The 20,806-nt window shown below is 41.4% G+C and overlaps 1 protein-coding gene across 1 annotated transcript in view; it reads right to left on the minus strand.

Moving 5' to 3' along the window:
- The window catches only part of TRPC4 (transient receptor potential cation channel subfamily C member 4), a 544,275-nt gene that overhangs the window by 262,476 nt on the left and 260,993 nt on the right, over positions 1-20,806 (minus strand). The window contains 1 exon segment of the mRNA XM_029602745.1: positions 943-1,461. Within this exon segment, the coding sequence (XP_029458605.1) occupies positions 943-1,461 (519 nt within the window).

A 20,806-nucleotide genomic window follows, 5' to 3' on the forward strand; every position in this document is an offset into this window, starting at 1 on the left:
TAGATTAAATAAGTTGATTTCTCACTGCTAGACTGAAGTTCAGGAGAGCATCCCTTCTTATGTAGTTGCTCTTATTCTGTGAAACTACAGAGATTTCTAGCCCTATAATATACTAAGAATGTCTTGTAAATAGAAAATCCATTTTTAAATATTTTCTCCTTGTCACTGGTTTGTTTTCCTCTTAGCATTTATATTTCAACTTCAAGATTTCTTATTGGTTTGAATTCATATTCTGTGCTTTTAGAGAATTAAAGATTACAGTTTACAGCCCAGCAGAGTGACACAAAACATTCTTTTGGCAAAACTCACAGTCCTCATTCTTGAACATAACCTGTAAATCCAAGAAAAATAATTGCTTATATTGTGCACTATTTATAAAGAGCTTTTCCCCATTATGTGACTATGGAAAAATGTCCGTATTGACTATGGCCCTTGGACTGATATACAATTCAACTGTCACAGATTACCAATTTAATAACATTGTCTAACAAGAGTTTTGTAATTTTTTTTTTTTAAGCAATCTCATTGTATTCTCAAAAGAACCCTTTCTGCTTGACAAACAGATATGGTGGTTCCACCAGTTTAAGCTGTATCTTTGATATTATACTACTAGTTCAGGCAGATCTAAGGATCAGGCAAAATTAAGATAAACTATAAAGCCTACAAGTCAGTTCCTTGCAACATCTGGAAGGGATAGATTTCTAAAAAGAAATATGGTTTAAGCTTCTAAAAGATTCAGATTGAACCATCATATGTGTGGTCTTTAATCTCTGCTGTATCTCAATGATTTCATATCTTTAGTAACTAAAAAAAAAAACTGTGAATAAAAACAGCTCATAAGAGAGAATTTTTCTAAGTAAATGGCAGCATACCAAAGATCTGATATCAACTGAGTCATTAATAGGAATATAGACTTAAATATTCCCAGCAAACAGCACTTACCTCTTTCTGGCGGTACTTAATTGCCAGCTTTAATCGTGCAAGATCATTACCATTCTGTTCTTCTAGAAGGCTATTATCATCCCTGTAATTAAGAATAATTTCCAGTTCTCTGGAACTCCTTGTTTGATCCAATAGATCTTTTGCAAATTGCTTGCACTGGCGTGAAAGCTCTTCATATTCAGATTTAAACTCGTTTTCCACTTTACTCAGCTCTTGAAGCTCCCAGCTCAGTTGAAATGCAGTAAGAAAAGGATCCTCACTTGACAGTGCAATTAAGGATGGACTGGCCAAAGCTTTGTAGATATTTAGTCTAGATCTAGAGTGGCGGAGACTGTCCACATCAGAGCCTGAGACACATTCAACACAGTTGCAACGAACTTCATGTGGCCTGGGTACAGAAACCCCTTTCTGTACTAGATGCTTTATGATCTCATAATTATTTGTATGGGCAGCCAAAATAATTGGTGTAATATCTGGTGTGAATTCTGAGAACTGTTTATCAAGAAGTACTGGTGGAACCTATAAATAAAAAACAGAAGAAAAAATAGTGTTATTATTTTGGAGAAGAAATTCATATTAACAGTCAGGTAGTATAGTATAGAGCTTAGAGCAAAGTTGGGAACCTCAAGACCCTAGTTTGCACTTTGTCTTCCACTTACTACATGAGCTTGAGCAAATCATTTAATCTCCCTATGTTAAATCTTAGACTGCATTCTCTTTGAGCTAGGTACATAATAACTCTGAATTATATTTATAATGTTATTACATACCAAGGACCCTATATAAAGGGACAATAACTTTCAAACCGGTGCATGTGTGCACATTTGTGTGTATATACTGGCCTGCGCCCAGGGATGCAGCCATTTTACAACATACGCATGCATATGTGCACATGTTATAAAATAGCCTTGCTCTACACACACGTGCACTGAATTTTAAGTGGGTATGCACCTATGCATGCAAATCCCACTTCTACCATATAAATCAGGGGATTTTAAAAGGGGTGCATGCCAACACTATTCCCAGGTTTTCCAGTTCATCCACAGTTTGCCCAGTTAAGAGAGAGGTCCTCCAAATCCCACTAATTTAATAGCCTTAACGCCCCCAGTTAGCACCGACAAAACTCTGCCTAGTTTTCTTTAATTTTTGAGTTACATGGCATCCATAGAACACGTAAAGTTATGCAGCAGGGAACCTCGGCACGCACCAAATCGCATAAGTATTTACGCTCAAATCTCAGGTTCACACCCCAAAATGCTCATGTCCCACCCAGACCACGCCCCGTCCCTTTTTTGAAAAATTTCAAGATGTGCACGCTCCAGGAGATACGCGTGAATCTCGATGGCTTTTAAAATCTGCTTGGTTTGCGCAAGCTCAAAATATTTGTACAACCCCTAATTAATGAGCTCGTCAGGCTTTTAAAATTCACCTCTAGGCATTTTCCTATACATGCAAAATGGAAGAAAACCTTTAGTACATAGGCTCCTAAATATTAAAAAATTATAGGAATAGATTTTGACCCTTTTCTGAACCTTTGTTACCACTATTTCCTTTCAAAAATATAAATGTAATATCAATTGACAAAGTGTGTTTGAGTTATACAAAGTATCCCTCTTAATATTAGCCCATTTGAAAAGCAAAGAGTATGATCTTATCATGGAAATTTTTTCTGCATAATGTGACCTTAAAGCTCCTGCTCAAAAAGGACAGACTTATTTAGTCCTGGCTTTGCCTCACTGCATGCTTGGAGAATGGAAATGTAGTTCTGATTTCCTAAGAAAAACAGGTCTACATCTCCACATCTGCAACTGAGTAAAGAAAACAGAACTGGCACAATATTTCCCTTTTGACATGGAGCTACAGGAGAGAATGGATTAGGGCTTAAAAAGGTGATGTAGAATGCTGCCTGTTCTTATAGTGGGTTCTATTGAAAAAAAAACAAAACCCCTTTAACAGCAGTTGTTCTGACTGGAATCTACGGTACAATGTTATTTTCAGATCTGTCAGGCGAAACTGACTGATTCAGGATTTCTCTAGTCACCTATCCCTAAAAGATCACACCTTGTTGGTTATATTTGGCAGATGTCATAGTATTTGTTAGAATATAATGATTTTACAATTTTTTTCTTTTACTTGAATATTTTTGTGTACAGCTACAGCTTTGCTGTCATGGAAACCGGAACTGTTTTGTTTTACAGTAAATTGAGGATTGCACAGAGCACTGCCCATTCAACCATGCTGTGAATGCGTTTGCATAATTTGCTTCAGGATTCAGTCTGCAGTTCTTTTCTTTATGCATGCCTCTTCTTAGCACTCCAATCTGATCAAAAGGACCCTAAAACACCCTGGGCATGATTTACTAAAGCTTTTCTCCTATTCTGGTTATATGAGGAGATAAAAAAAATCTTAGCAAATCCAGCCCAGTGAAAGTTAAAGAAAATAAATATTCTAGCAATCCTATTGAAGCTAAAGTGTTTTATAAATAAGTAGGTTTTATAAATACTCAGAAAAGTGAGGAGTGAGCAAGTTATCCAAGTAAGGTTAGTCAGATACCTTGCCCTATTATATTCAGCAGGACAATTCTCCCACTGATAATTATCCTGGCAAATATAGCTGAATAGCTTGAAATCTAGATGGCAACGTTTGAATACAGATGTCCAGGTACATTTACCCAGATAACTGGTACCTTAACTGGCTATATTCAAAATGAAGTGGTAGGAAAAATAAATCCTTGTGCGCCTGACTCCCTCCCTTCCCAGCACCCCCCCCCCCAAAAAGATGTAGAATAGTTGCAGGTCTATCACCACCCTCCTCCGCTCTCTGAATTCAAGAAATATGGTGAGGTTTAGGTAGTAGTATAGGGGTTAGGGGCCACTTTGACATTCAGAGTGAGACGTACAAACAGAACAGAACAGTGCTCTCTTGTGAAGAATCGATGACCTTCGGAGTGAGGAAACTCACACAAAGATGAGATTTATACAATGTTCTCTCAACCTAGCTTGATGGACTCTCAACCTGGGTAATATCAAGCTAGGTTGAGAAAATGCGTTATGGTGCTTTTCGCATGTGTAAAATCCATAACCCCCTTAGCTAGGTAATGCTGAATATTGGCTAAGTTAGCCAGATAATTCCTCACCACTCAGGAACATCTGGATTGCCCCGGACATAATTTTTAGCCAGCTACACACTTATCTGGCTAAGGCCTGGATTCACTAATACCGCCAGGCTCTCTGAATCCCGCGGTACATGGAGCGGGGGGGGGGAGGGCGAAGCGGGGGGCGGGCCTCCGATAGCCAGCAGCAATCGCTGCTGGCTTTTGCACCAAATAGCACCATCGTAAAAGGTGGTGCTATTGGGCATGAAATTGGAAGTGAAAAGACTCCTTACCTTTTCGCCGTCCGTGCTGTCTTCGTGGCGTCCGACCTGATGCCACCCCAACTCCTCCCCTTCCGACGGTTACTCCTCCCCGATCTAGCTAGCGCAGGCGAAAAGGGATTTTTCGCCTGCGCTAGCTTTAGAAAATAACCCCCTAAGTCAGGGGCTGTCCAACTGGTGGGATTTTCAAATCCTGGCATTTGTCTGACTAAATGCTGAACTTAGTTGGATAAATGCAATGAATATGGACCCAAGCATTTTTATTTTTATCATTTTGAACAACATATGCATAAATTCTATTCCACTGTATAGAAAAGGAGGTGATAGACAGTAAAGATTACAAAAAGATTGAGATTAAAAAAAGTTTGTCATCTTGTAAATGTGTTTTATCCTGCTTATATGTTCACTTTGCTAGATGTAAAAAGTGTCCTTGCTTCTTTTGCTCGGCATAGGGATAGATTTAGAATTCACTCTGATAATGTTGGAATTGTAAACCACTCATGAGCAACACTAACCTGCTAAGGTTGAAAAGTGCACAATAATTCCAACTGTCAGAAAATCAGAGAGGTTATTTCTGAGTCCTGATAGGATTGGGAAACTACATATTGCTTCTAAATCACTACAACTGCTATAGTCACTGTGTGCTGCCCTGGGCAAAGAAGCAAAAGTACTATTGTATAAAGATGAAATGGTGAAACATTAACTATAAACAGGGAAAGCAAAGCACACATACTCTTGATGGTCCTTTCAATAATCTTCTGGAGCTTAAGGTCATGTTTTCAAAAGGTCTTTCCTATTTCTTGTACTGTGGCTACATAATAATAATAATAATAATAATAAATAAAAAAAAAGTCTTCAAAAATAAAGTCTTTAATGCTTTGTGCTATGTCTGAAAACACGAATGTTTACTTTAATCCCTGTCAGAGCCTACAATATATTTTACTATGCATTTAAACACAATCTTCTCTGAAATGTTTTAGTAACTGGAGCTTCAAGTAATGCAGCATTATAATCACTGACTTATGCATGGAGCCTGGTAACTTAAATGTTTGTTTTTCTGAAAGTACAGCTGATTAGACTTTTATCTTGATGTATATCAGCTATATTCTGATGCATGCAATTTGGCATTCATATCATCTGACAAGGCCTAAATATGAAATATTCTTTAAATCATTGCACCATTGACCAGAAGAAAACTTGCTGTAAGGCAAGTCCAAGAACTGTGGGTTTTATTGCCGTGCTATGTCAACTCACATCAAATATTTCAGTTACTGGGATAAACTTTACATTCTGTACAGATTATTTTTACATCTTTATAAGGTTAAAAACAAAATACGTTCTCCCTCTTTCTAATTGAAATGTCCCTTGCCAAAATGTTATCTAGGAAATATGCAGAATTTATATGGAAAGATTTATAGAGGAAGGATGACACAGTCTTTATTGCTAGAATGTTGGGACTTACTCTAAGTTTTCTCTATCAAAATATATAATAATTATGCCACGCAACAATCCCAATATAACTTGAGTATTATTTCTTCTTATACATATCACAAGATAGGCAAACCAGCTGTGACTCTGATAAAGTTCTGACACATTTATCTTCATGTCATGTATAAATTTAGAGCAGCATAGAGCTTGCAGTTACATTGGTGCTTGTCAGAGCTAGAGAACCTGGAACATCCGACATCTCTATAGATACTGTAATTAATAAATTATGGGGCTTATGTATGTATGAGAGCTGCATTAAACACATATTAATACAAATATTTGATACCCATGATTTAAGCATGTTAAGTTGTGTTATTTGCATGTGCTTTTGCATTACTACTGATTCTCTGGAGATAATGCTAATGTGCATATAAATGCCCAAAAGAAAAAAGATGTAATTACAGCTTTAGGTATTAGTGTTGGCATACAGGTTAAAGTTTTTGTGGTAGCATTTTGCATCTAGCACTATGTCTGGCAGGAAGAAAGCCAGCTACCTCCTGCTAGAAAAGAATTGTGGGTCTTCTGCTAAAAATTAAGTGAGGGGTTAGGGGTAGATGGGGGTTTTCAGGATATGGAGGCCAAATTTCTCCTTGAAGGGGTAGTAAAGAGTAGGGGGGGGGGGGGGTTATGGGCATGAAGGCTCAATATCAGTTTGCTGGTAGGATTACAACATAGACATGGAGACCTTTTTTTTTTTCTTAAGATGTGAAGATTGGGAAAAGATTTCCTCATGCAAATTGGTCTTTTTACTTTGTAATAGATGGCACAGGGAATACAATATGCTAAGCATGGCAGCATTAGCTTGACCATGCTATCTTTAATGTGACCACAATTATGTAGATGCATTTTGCATATCATTAGTTTAATATATAGAGCATTAAAGCTCAATGTACTACTAGCATTAAAACTGGCAGGTAACTTGCATTAATATGCTGGTGTTAATGCAGATTAGTAAATGCAGAACTTTATTCAAAAAATGGAAATAATCCTAGGCCACTTATCACCATACCAAATTCCCTCAATATTAACCTATGATATTAACACATCCCATTTCGCACAAAACGTACCTGACCTAGGTGTTATCCTCGACTCCCATCTATCAATGAAACCTCAAATTAGCACTAAACTCAGATTATTTTGCCACATAAAACCACTCCTCAACTCCCTTGACTTTCGTATCATACTTCAGTCTCTAATCCTAAATGTTCTTGATTACTGCAACTCTTTATATATAGGCCTCCCACTGTGCATACTTACCATTATAGCTAGTACAAAACTCAGCTGCCAGACTACTTATAGGGTCTACTTTACATGATCACATTTCTCCCGTATTACATTCTCTTCACTGGCTGCCTGTCAGATGTTGTATACAATATAAAATAGTCATTATTGTCCACAGCTTACTCAATAATGTCACCTCCCCATGGAGCAGTTGAATTCTATATGTGTATATTCTTACTAGAACTCTTAGATCCTCTAGTGAATACCAACTTGATGTCCCTGCTGCAAGACACACTCACTTGGCAGTCACACACGAGAGAGCGTTCTCTTTAGCTGGGCCTACCCTGTAGAATTCCATTCCCTTGGCAATTTGCTGCATCACAGACCCTAAAGAGTTCAAGAAAACAGTAAAATCATACCTGCACAGACAGGCATTTACCCCATCTTAGTCCGTAGGAGTATGTAAAGCATCAAGAATAAGCCAAGTATGTCAATATAAAATGTTTTTGTCCTGATACAATGCTATTTGCAGTCCTCTGATTCCGCAGCACTTGTTTATGGATATATTCTTTCTAACTCTGGTTTTATTTAAGATATGTATGTTTTTATGTTCCCTGCCATAAACTTTGGAAGGAGTAGGAAAGAAATACTTTTTAAATAAATACATTGAATTGTTTCACAGCAAAGTATTTTTATATTGGCACCCACACACGAATGTGGAATTACACCATAATAGTAGATATTTATGAGTCCCATTTATTGATAAAAAATAACTTTTGGAACCCTGAACATTATTTGATATTTTCATAAGCGTGGCTCTGGACTGGGCCTGGGGCCAAGGCACAGTTCAGGGATAGAACAGGCACAAGGCCTAACTCTAGGCCAAGACTGACACCAAGATCTAGCCCTGGGACAGAACTAGAGCTGATGGTTAGCTCCAAGCCAGGTCTGGCACTGAGGCCTAGACCCCTGGCCTGGGTCACATCCTAGCACTGAGGACTGATGCTGGCTTGAAGGCCTATGCTTATGCCAGGCCCAGCACCAAGACCCAGAACTGCAATGAGGCCTAGATATGAGCTGGATCCAGCACCAAGGCCTAAGTCCTGGGCCAGTATTGATGCTTGGCTCTGAAGTTTGATCTTGTTGCTATGGCCTAGGCTCAGCCATGCCTAATGCTGAGGCCCAAGACTCATGCTAAAGTCTAAGCCTGGGCAAAGCCAAAATTAAGGTCTAAACCCAGGTCTAGCTTAACAGCAAGGCATAGGCACAGGGCTTAGGCTCCTGTCTGGAGCCAAAGCCAGGTACTGAGGACTAGTCCTGGTGCCAAAGCCAAAGCCTGGCCCAGGCTAGACCGGGCCTCCAGTGCTCCTGCCCTGGTGCTTGAAAAATGATGTCATATGCCTGGGGGATGGCAAAATATAGAAATATATTGCCCTACAACAAAATGGCATCAGCCACACTGGAGAAAGGTGCTAAGGTAATGATACTTCGGTGCCATACCCAGGCATACAGCATTATTTTTCAAGCTCTGGAATGCAGGTGAGATGAACTGGACATCACTTTACTCTCAATACTAGAGCCAGGATGGAGTAAGGGGGGCTACTGAGGCAACTCAGAGACCTCCATACCTTTGAGTAATCCAGCCAAGGCCTGCTCCAGGCAGGTCCCAGGGCAAGGTCATGGCCATGGCCCAGATCTCGTTGCTAGACTTAGGACTTGGAGCTAGGGCTAGGCCTCTACACCAGTCCTTGTCTGAGACTAGGCTTTAATGCTTGGCCTAGGCTTCTCTGCCGGGTCTGTTCTAGAGCTATGCCTTGGTGCAGGGCCTGGCCTGGAGCAAGGCCTCGGCATCAAGACTAGTCTGTCTAACTTTAATACAGCCCTGTGGCCCACCACAGTAGTCAGATAAGTTATCTGGCTAACTTGACTCCTCTCCGATCCATCCATTCCCCACTCCTGAGTTATCCAGTTTCAAACTTACCCCTAGCTTTATCAAAATGCTATAATATCACATGGATAACACGCACAGTAAGAGAAAGCGGTATGTATAGGGTAATTTTTAGAATTACCACACTCTGCAGTAACATAGCACTTCACATAGGTAGTATCACAGGATAGGGATGTGAATCGTGTCCTCGATCGTCTTAACGATCGATTTCGGCTGGGAGGGGGAGGGAATCGTATTGTTGCCGTTTGGGGGGGTAAAATATCGTGAAAAATCGTTAAAAATCGTTAAAAATCGAAAAAATCGAAAAAACCGGCACATTAAAACCCCCTAAAACCCACCCCCGACCCTTTAAATTAAATCCCCCACCCAAATAACTTAAATAACCTGCGGGTCCAGCGGCGGTCCGGAACGGCAGCGGTCTGGAACGGGCTCCTGCTCCTGAATCTTGTCGTCTTCAGCCGGCGCCATTTTCCAAAATGGCGCCGAAAAATGGCGGCGGCCATAGACGAAAAAGATTGGACGGCAGGAGGTCCTTCCGGACCCCCGCTGGACTTTTGGCAAGTCTCGTGGGGTCAGGAGGCCCCCCACAAGCTGGCCAAAAGTTCCTGGAGGTCCAGCGGGGGTCAGGGAGCGATTTCCCGCCGCGAATCGTTTCCGTACGGAAAATGGCGCCGGCAGGAGATCGACTGCAAGAGGTCGTTCAGCGAGGCGCCAGAACCCTCGCTGAACGACCTCCTGCAGTCGATCTCCTGCCGGCGCCATTTTCCGTACGAAAACGATTCGCGGCGGGAAATCGCTCCCTGACCCCCGCTGGACCTCCAGGAACTTTTGGCCAGCTTGTGGGGGGCCTCCTGACCCCCACGAGACTTGCCAAAAGTCCAGCGGGGGTCCGGAAGGACCTCCTGCCGTCCAATCTTTTTCGTCTATGGCCGCCGCCATTTTTCAGCGCCATTTTGGAAAATGGCGCCGGCTGAAGACGACAAGATTCAGGAGCAGGAGCCCGTTCCGGACCGCTGCCGTTCCGGACCGCCGCTGGACCCGCAGGTTATTTAAGTTATTGGGGGTGGGGATTTAATTTAAAGGGTCGGGGGTGGGTTTTAGGGGGTTTTAGTGTGCCGGCTCACGATTCTAACGATTTATAACAATAAATCGTTAGAATCTGTATTGTATTGTGTTCCATAACGGTTTAAGACGATATTAAAATTATCGGACGATAATTTTAATCGTCCTAAAACGATTCACATCCCTATCACAGGATACAGTAAACCTTTTCAGAGAGAGAGAGAGAGACTATTTATAAGGCCTTCAAGGTATTCAACTATTTGCCTGTAGGAGGGCCAGCTAATAGCTTGAGGTGAGGTATTGATGATAGTTTAGGGTTTAGGGGCCATTTTTACATGCAGAGTGAGACATACGAACTGCACAGTACATCTCAGTGAAGATCTGACATCATTTGGAGTGAGGAAATTCTCACAAAGATGAGATTTCTACAATTTTCTCTCACTCTAGCTTGATGGACTCTATAACAGGGTACTATCAAGCTATGGCAAGAGAACATACTAAGGATGCTGCAGAGAGAGCATTCACAGCCCCAGATGAAAGGGATTTATTTTATTTATTTATTTAGATTTCTTAACTGCTTTTCCTAGAAAAGATGCCAAAGGTCAAATAACAGTAATAAAACAGCTAATATAATATCAAACAACAAGCATCAAAAACAATTCAAGCAATATAAAACAAGACAATAAATAAACTTAAAAATTATATAAATTAGGAATCAGCAAAATAACATTTAAAAAATAAATACATTTAAATATATAGAAGCAGCAGAACATCAGCAACCAAATAAAAACTACATCAAACAGGCACAATAGTAAAGTGCTCAATCAAATCTACAAAACAGAGCCCAAATTAATCAACAAAAATGAACACAATAGTCTAAGGGCCAGATTCACAAAGCTTTTTTCATAGACATCGCATGAAAGAAAAGATTTTGTAAATAATCCACAGTAAAATGAACTACTCTCATTCAAAAGTTTATACATTACACAAGAGAAGACCTTAATGTGGGACTCTTGAATGCAGTCATTTTCTTTTACAGTAAAGCACCAAATCTTCATTAGCATGGTTATGCCTCTGGCTTGTAGTCCAGCCTCCGGCTTCTTCTTCTCCTCCTCTTCAATGAGGTATACCTCCTCAACAGACATAAAACACTTGATGGGTTTTCCTTTGTCAGATGGGCCTGACCTGGGCTTTGTCATGTCCTAACTCCATGCGCTATAGTCTTACTGCTGTACCTGCTTTCCTGCCCACGATTATCGCAAGTGGGGTAAATAAAATTAAAATAAATACTTGCCCAATTTTTGCTGAGGCCATGGGAGCCTGTGGCAAGCTCCTGGTAGCCAGAGAGCTCAGAAGTTCTGTAATGAGTTTTCTAAAATAGATAAATGCCACTCAGTGCGTGCCACACTGCAGCAGCAGTGCTGAGAATGCTGCCTCTGGTAGTTTAAGCCAGCAGACAATGTCAGGGCTGTAATCAAAGCCCCAGCACAATTGCAGTGCAGGTGAAGAGGTCCTCACAGACTTGGGACAGTGATGTCAGCGAGAGGCTTCCTCACAGTGCCTATAGAAAAATTAAAAATTAAAAGGTGATAAAAACCTGTCAGAAATTGGGGTTTGGTGGTGGTCACCAGGTAAGATCATATAAATATGGATTTAAACCTTGGTTTGGGGAAAAATATTTATTGTGTAAGTTAAAAATATAATTAGCTGTAAAAATGTTAAAATAGCTAATATGGTCATGAAAAGACACAGGACTACTGTTACATTTATTTAGAAGCCAATCTGAAAGTTTGGTGTGATTTTGAACTGGTTTCATTTTCCAGCTCTCAGAGAGAAAAAAAAGACTCAGCCATTCTACAGACAATGCCATGGTAAGGCTATGGTGGGCTAGCATTACCATGGCTAGGGCAGCTGGGGTGATTAGGTCTGTGTAATAACACTAAGTTAAGGCAAATCACAGAAAGATTTAAGAAGTAATTTGCCTTAAAAGAACATTTTGAACATACTTAAAATTCTTTTGAAAGCTGTGTTCCTTAGTCAAGGTGTTTTTAAAAGGTTTCTTGGTGAATAAGAAGGTTTTTTAAAATAGATGAGAATTATTTCTTGAAGAGACTTCAGAGGAGTAAGGATTTCTTCTGAGGAATTTCTCTGAAAGCACATGGAGATTGCTGAGAGATGGCTGGAGCTTGAGGCATGGCTGTGTGTTGACAGTCTGAGAAGGAGGAAAGGAGAACTACTGTGCTGGAAATCTGAAGCAGGAGGGCTGGTGTTGTAGTCTGAGGCAGAGAAAGCACGTGAAGCCTGAAGCAGGGCTGTGCGTTTCAGTCTGCGGCAGAGAAAGTCCGTGCAGTCTGAGAGAGGACTATGTGCTATAGGCTGCCGGCAGAGCTGTTGTGACAGTGAGTGAAAATGGTACTTATTGTAATTCTAATCCTTTTCTGAGGTAAGAAATTAGTTAAAAATAAGGATAACTTCCTATAGCTGGTCCATGGTAATTTTGCCACCTTTGATAGATAAGTGGATGATTGATGACCTGATTTTGAGCTGATTTAATTGAAGTACATACTGCCTCAGAAAGAAAAATTTTCATTAAGTCCTATAGACTTCAGATTACCTGTAGGTAAAGGTGCTACAGTGTTTAATCACAGGACCTATGAATAAAGGTACCTCTTTGTTTCCTTAGAGGAAAAAAAATATGACATAACTTGTAATACAGAAGTCTTACAATTTGTTCCTATCTTTATTGGCAAATGAGTATGGAATGAGAGAGTGTGATTTAATATTTTCTTTACTTTGTGAGTTCTCTCAAAGCAAGCGTCCTTAGACAGGGTTGAAATAATTATTGAACTACAGTGTAATTTATATACACTCATGCTAGCAACATTATAGACTGTGGAAGACTGGCGGTGTAAGGCAGTAAGACTTTATTATTGATTTGTTTTGAGATAGCGTAGTATCCTAAGACTTCGTGGTCAAGAGTGGTAGATCAGGTCCAGGCTGTGCAATCAAGCAGCGTGAGCTATTCTTTGATCACAAGCCACCAAACCTTCACATCATTCCTGGTTCAGCGCTCTCTACCCAGCATTCACAAGCAGCGCTCTCAAAAATTAAGAACATAAGAACATAAGAAATTGCCATGCTGGGTCAGACCAAGGGTCCATCAAGCCCAGCATCCTGTTTCCAACAGAGGCCAAAACCAGGCCACAAGAACCTGGCAATTACCCAAACACTAAGAAGATCCCATGCTACTGATGCAATTAATAGCAGTGGCTATTCCCTAAGTAAAATTGATTAATAGCCATTAATGGACTTCTCCTCCAAGAACTTATCCAAACCTTTTTTGAACCCAGCTACACTAACTGCGGAGGAGGAATAGCCTAGTGGTTAGAGCAGTGAACTATAAACCAGGAGAGCAGGGTTCAAGTCCTGCTGTCACTCCTTGTGACCTTGGGTAAGTCACTTTACCCTCCATTGCCTCAGGTACAAAAAACTTAGATTGTAAACCCTCTGGGGATAGAGAAATACCTACAGTACCTGAATGTAAACCGGTGTGATATCTCAATTGAGATCGAATGTCGGTATATAAAAATAATAAATAAAAAATAAATAACTGCACTAACCACATCCTCTGGCAACAAATTCCAGAGCTTTATTGTGCGTTGAGTGAACAAGAATTTTCTCCGATTAGTCTTAAATGTGCTACTTGCTAACTTCATGGAATGCCCCCTAGTCCTTCTATTATTCGAAAGTGAAAATAACAGAGTCACATCTACTCGTTCAAGACCTCTCATGATCTTAAAGACCTCTATCATATCCCCCCTCAGCCGTCTCTTCTCCAAGCTGAACAGCCCTAATCTCTTCATAGGGAAGCTGTTCCATCCCCTTTATCATTTTGGTTGCCCTTCTCTGTACCTTCTCCATTGCAACTATATCTTTTTTGAGATGCGGCGACCAGAATTGTACACAGTATTCAAGGTGTGGTCTCACCATGGAGCGATATAGAGGCATTATGACATTTTCCGTTCTATTAACCATTCCCTTCCTAATAATTCCTAACATTCTATTTGCTTTTTTGACTGCTGCAGCACACCGAGCTGACGATTTTAAAGTATTATCCACTATGATGCCTAGATCTTTTTCCTGGGTGGTAGCTCCTAATATGGAATCTAACATCGTGTAACTACAGCAACGGTTATTTTTCCCTATATGCAACACCTTGCACTTGTCCACATTAAATTTTATCTGCCATTTGGATGCCCAATCTTCAAGTCTTGCAAGGTCCTCCTGCAATGTATCACAGTCTGCTTGTGATTTAACTACTCTAAATAATTTTGTATCATCTGCAAATTTGATAACCTCACTCGTCGTATTCCTTTCCAGATCATTTATATATATATTGAAAAGCACCGGTCCAAGTACAGATCCCTGAGGCACTCCACTTTTTACACTTTTCCACTGAGAAAATTGACCATTTAATCCTACTCTCTGTTTCCTATCTTTTAACCAGCTTGTAATCCACGAAAGGACATCGCCTCCTATCCCATGACTTTTTAGTTTACGTAGAAGCCTCTCATGAGGGACTTTGTCAAACACCTTCTGAAAATCCAAATACACTACATCTACCGGTTCACCTTTATCCACATGTTTATTAACCCCTTCAAAAAAATGAAGCAGATTTGTTAGGCAAGACTTCCCTTGGGTAAATCCATGTTGACTATGTGCCATTAAATCATGTCTTTCTATGTGCTTTACAATTTTGTTCTTGAGAATAGTTTCCACTATTTTTCCCGGCACTGAAGTCAGGCTTACTGGTCTATAGTTACCTGGATCGCCCCTGGAGCCTTTTTTAAATATTGGGGTTACATTGGCCACCCTCCAGTCTTCAGGTACAATGGATGATTTTAATGATAGGTTACAAATTTTAACTAATAGATCAGAAATTTCATTTTTGAGTTCCTTCAGAACCCTAGGATGCATACTATCCGGTCCAGGTGATTTGCTACTCTTTAGTTTGTCAATCTGGCCTACTACATCTTCCAGGTTCACAGTGAATTCGTTCAGTTCGTCTGACTCATCACCCCTGAAAACCATCTCTGGAACTGGTATCTCCCCAACATCCTCATTTGTAAACACGGAGGCAAAGAATTCATTTAGTCTTTCTGCAATGGCCTTATCTTCCCTAAGAGCCCCTTTAACCCCTCTGTCATCTAATGGTCCAACCAACTCCCTCACAGGTTTCTTGCTTTGGATATATTTTAAAAAGTTTTTATTATGAGATTTTGCCTCTATGGCCAATTTCATTTCAAATTCTCTCTTCGCCTGTCTTATCAATGTTTTACACTTAGCTTGACAATGCTTATGTTTTATCCTATTTTCTTCAGATGGATCCTTCTTCCAGTTTTTGAAGGATTTTTTTTGGCTAAAATAGCCTCTTTTACCTCACCTTTTAACCATGACGGTAATCGTTTTTCCTTCCTTCCACCTTTCTTAATGCGCGGAATACATATGGACTGCGCCTCTAGGATTGTATTTTTAAACAATGTCCATGCCTGTTGAACACTTTTAACCTTTGCAGTTGCACCTTTCAGTTTTTTTCTAACTATTTTCCTCATTTTATCAAAGTTTCCCATTTTAAAATTTAGTGTTAGAGCTGCAGATTTACTTATTGTCCCCCTTCCAGCAATCAAAGATAAGTACGCACCAACAAACTGTGACACAATTTTAGTAAATTGCACTAGTGCAATACACATGGACACACGATGTCAAAGTTATTGAGTTAAATCAGGTTAAAGATAAAAGTTGTTAATGCTTACCTAGAATTCCAGACTTGCCTATAGAGCTTGTAATAACAAGTTAACACAAAGAATCAGATTCCTTAAATTAAAGTTGAAATTCAACATTTGTTCTCATTAAAAAGTAATCTTTGTACAGGAACCAGTTCCTATTCCAAATGGTGTTAAGAATTAGAGTGAGTCACATATGAAAATTTGTTTTTGTGCACCAGAAGTAAATTATTTCTTATTGAAATTTTTGATATTATTGAAAGATTTGTTTGTTCAATAACTATACTTGTTTCTAGAAGTGAAGAGCCTAGAAAATTATACTTTTGCCAGCAAAATAAAATCCTTTAATTATAAAAGTGCCTCTGAAATCATTTTTCTATTTTGATTTATTTTCTGGTGAAGAACTTCTGGGTGTAGAAACTATCTCCATACCATCTTTAAAAGTGGAAACACCAATAGTTTTACGATCTGGCTATCCATGTGACAGTGCTCGAGAGTTTGGTGCCCAAGGGTGTTTACACTATCCCACATCCTTCTCACAAATGAAGGCATATGGCACCTCAGTTTTAGAAAAAAACCCATCATAAATGGCGGTGAGCAAGGCTGGAGCATATTCATTTGGGCTAGAACCAGAGGTATAGAAGAAGGGGTCCAGGTTAAAAAACTGAAAGATTGTTAGGGCAAGTAGTATTATTGGTAAGAAGATTTCTAGGTCAAGAAGCTAGCCTTAAAATGGGGTTTTTCAGTTTGGGGCTGGTATGCTGGCTGTAGAGCCACTGAATGAATTTAAGGAAGCCAGGCTCAGACTACTGATAACCTGATATAAGGTCCCACCTCTGAGAATTAGGATTGGCATATTGAGATACTAGGAAGGTGTTCCCAGCATTCAGACAGCTAAGAGGCCAAATGCAGTGGAGGATACTTGCAGAAGACCCGTGAGCTCCTTTCCCTATACAGATGTTATGTTATGTGATGTGAATGACCTGAAGCTCGGTGTTAATTAGTGTAAGTTGAAATTGTGTTTCAAGTATTGGCTGTGTTTGTCCTTGAAGAGGAATTTCTGTGAGAAATGTCCTGGACTGGATAAATGGACTAGATTTAAGCTCGACCCTAACCATGAGTATTTGTAATTAAGTTAGAAATTACCTATTTATTAGAGATGTGTATCGTGTGATCGATCGTCTTAACGATCGATTTCGGCTGGGGGGGAGGGAATCGGATCGTCGCGGTTTTGGTTTTTAAAATATCGTGTAAATCGTAAATAGGGGAGGGCGGGAAAACCGGCACACTAAAACATCCCTAAAGCCCACCCCGACCCTTTAAAATAAATCCCCCACCCTCCCGAACCCCCCCAAAATGACTTAAATTACCTGGGGTCCAGTGGGGGGGGGGGTCCCGTTGTGATCTTCCACTCTCGGGCCACGAGTGCGTTGATAGAAAATGGCGCCGGCGCCATTTTGGTTCCTGTGCCCGACATCATGAGAGTAGAAGATCGCTCCCGTACCCCCGCTGGACCCCCAGGGACTTTTGGCCAGCTTGGGGGGGGGCTCCTGACCCCCACAAGACTTGCCAAAAGTCCAGCGGGGGTTTGGGAACGACCTCCTGCACTCGAATCGTGTTGCCGTATTGCAAAATGGCCATATGGCCGGCGCCATTTTGCAAAATGGCGCCGGCCGTACGGCAACACGATTCGAGTGCAGGAGGTCATTCCCGGACCCCCGCTGGACTTTTGGCAAGTCTTGTGGGGGTCAGGAGGCCCCCCCAAGCTGGCCAAAAGTCCCTGGGGGTCCAGCGGGGGCCCGGGAATGACCTCCTGTACTCGAATCGTGTTGCCGTACGGTCGGCACCATTTTGCAAAATGGCGCCGGCCATATGGCCATATTGCCGTACGGCCGGCGCCATTTTGCAAAATGGGCTGTGAATGCAAAATGGCGCCGGCCATATGGCCATATTGCAAAATGGCGCCGGCCGTACGGCAACACGATTCGAGCGCAGGAGGTCGTTCCCGGACCCCCGCTGGATTTTGGCAAGTCTTGTGGGGGTCAGGAGGCCCCCCCAAGCTGGCCAAAAGTCCCTGGGGGTTCAGCGGATGTCCGGGAGCGATCTTCTACGCTCGTGACATCGGGGACAGGAACCAAAATGGCGCCGGCGCGACCTTTGCCCTGTCATATGACAGGGTAACGGTAGCGCCGGCACCATTTTCTATCAACGCACTCGTGGCCCGAGAGTGGAAGATCACAACGGGACCCCCCCACTGGACCCCAGGTAATTTAAGACATTTTGGGGGGGTTCGGGAGGGTGGGGGATTTATTTTAAAGGGTCGGGGTGGGTTTTAGGGATGTTTTAGTGTGCCGGTTTTCCCGCCCTCCCCCTTCCCCCGATTTACGATTTTGACGATAAATCGGGGAAATTCCTATTAAATATCGCCTCTAACGATTTTTGACGATTTAAAATATATCGGACGATATTTTAAATCATCAAAAAACGATTCACATCCCTACTATTTATTTGTATCTGCAGAGCATCACAAGTCAGGGAATGTTTATGCATTGAGACACCATTCTCAAAGTGATTTATACTGTGGGGATTTTCACCATGACAAAGACTTGAGGTCAATATCCAAAGGCATTTATCCTGATTATGTTTCAATAATGGTGCTACTTAGCTGGATACAATGTATTTGGATGAGTGGGAGGCATTTTAGAGGCATTCCAGGGTGAAAATGAGGTTGCTGAATAATTTGTCTGACTAACTCCAATATTTGGAGTTAGCCAAATAAGTTGTTCAGCTATCTCTATATGTGGGCAAGTGGAGAGTTAAAGTTATCTAGGAACTAGGGATGTGCAGAGGGACCGCATACATTACATTCGGTATTCGTATTCGTGGGGGGTGGGCAGATACGTTGCATTCGGCAAGGGGGGCCCCGATCCGTGCATGCGTTCCATTCTTTTTCGTTTTCTGGCTAAAATTTAATTAACTACAAACCCCCCCCCCCCACACTCCTGACCCCCCCCAAGACTTGCCAAAACTCCCTGGTGGTCCAGTGGGGGTCCAGGAGCCATCTACTGCACTCACGCCGTCGGCTGCCGGTATTCAAAATGGCGCCGATAGCCTTTGACCTTACTATGTCAAGGGGCTACCGGTGCCATTGATCGGCCCCGGTCACATGGTAGGAGCAGAAGATGGCACCAGCTGTCCATTGCTCCTGTCACAGGGGCTACCTGTGCCATTGGTCAGCCCCTGTGACATAGTAAGGGCAAAGGCTATCGGCATCATTTTGAATACCGGCAGCAGACGGCCTGAGTGCAGGAGATCACTCCCGGACCCCCGCTGGACCACCAGGGACTTTTGGCAAGTCTTCGGGGGGGGGGGGGGGTCAGGAGGTTGGGGGGTTTGTTTAAATTCGCTCTTTTAGATGGCCAAATAATTTGGTGAGGATTTGTTGTATTCGTGGGGAATCGCAATACGTTTCACTTCCCCACGAATACAACGAATATGGCCCTATACGTTGCAGATTGCCAATACGTTGCAAACGAATGCACACCCCTACTAGGAACCTGTTAAGTGGTTATGTGGTGACCAAAGTAAAAAAAAATAAGAGGTCTGCTGGACTCACCCCCCCAGCCCTCACCCCAGTAAGATAAAAGTGGGGCCTGTCAGTCTGATACTCCCCTCCACCCCAAGCCCTACCCGCAAAGATTTTTCCAACAGCAATTCTGGTAGCTTATGCTTTCATTGTTTCTACCAAAATAATGCTGGAAGCCTTGGGATTGTGAATTGAGTGTATGGTGCTCGTGGCAATCCAGAGTGTTCTAGATGATACTGGGTAAGAAAGAAGGGTTAGGGCTGGGTAGCAGGAGAGAAGAATGAGAAGCAGGCCAGAGGTAAACTTTTATTTTTTTTCAACAAGCGATGGGGGTGGAGGGGGGGTAGTGGCTGCGATTGGATCTAGAGGCTTTTTACATTGAAAATCCTTTGGGATATCCAAAACTCTACTAAAACATGGCATCTCTTTCTTTATCACACCCTGTGGCTCTCAAACACAGTCTGTACTCCAGGCACCAAATTGTAAACAATATCTCAAATGTCAGTAAACCTGGTTTCTTCTTTAAATAATTTATACCAGCTATTATCCCATCCGATGACCATATAATTTTGTAGGACCACTACTCATAGGGTCATGGTATTTTACCAGACTCTTCTTATGGTTCGGGTCCAGTTTACTTTATATATGTTTTTTTATATTTTTATAATTTTTTAGTTTTCTTTCTTTCTTTCCATCACCCTAATGAGAGCTCCAAGATGACATTTCAAATTACAGTCAAACTAAATGTCACTTTCTTAATCCCAATTCAAAGTAATTCAGCATAAAAAGAGTCTGGTAAAATACCGTGACCCTATGGGTAGTGGTCCTACAAAATTATATGGTCATCGGATGGGATAATAGCTGGTATAAATTATTTAAAGAAGAAACCAGGTTTACTGACATTTGAGATCTCTTTCTTTATAACATTGCCATTTATAACATCTCTCTCCACTGCAATCTGTTCTAAATCCAGCTACACAACTTATCTTTCTCCAAAGTTGCCATGCTCACATAACCCCTCTTCTGAAGTCTCTGCATTGGCTCCCTATCTGCTCCTGCATACAGTTCAAGCTCCTTTCTCTCACCTACAAATGCCTTCACTCTGCAGTATCTCACTACCTCTCCTCTTATCTTTCTCTACACCCCTTCTCGGACAAGTCACTTCTATCTGTGCCCTTCTCCTCTACTACCAATTCCCGATGCCATGCTTTCCACCTGCCTGTGCTGTGTGCTTGGAATAGTCTTCCTGAACTGGTGTGCCATGATCCCCTCTTGCCATGTTTAAATCCCATCTAAAGACCCACCTTTTTTAAACTGCTTTTAAATCTTATGCTCGATTGTCTGCTTTTAGTCTTGTTAACTTTCTTTTCTTTTTATCTATTGTCTTGCTTTATGAAATAC

This window comes from Rhinatrema bivittatum, chromosome 5 (assembly GCF_901001135.1).
Source record: "Rhinatrema bivittatum chromosome 5, aRhiBiv1.1, whole genome shotgun sequence".
NCBI lineage: Eukaryota > Metazoa > Chordata > Amphibia > Gymnophiona > Rhinatrematidae > Rhinatrema > Rhinatrema bivittatum.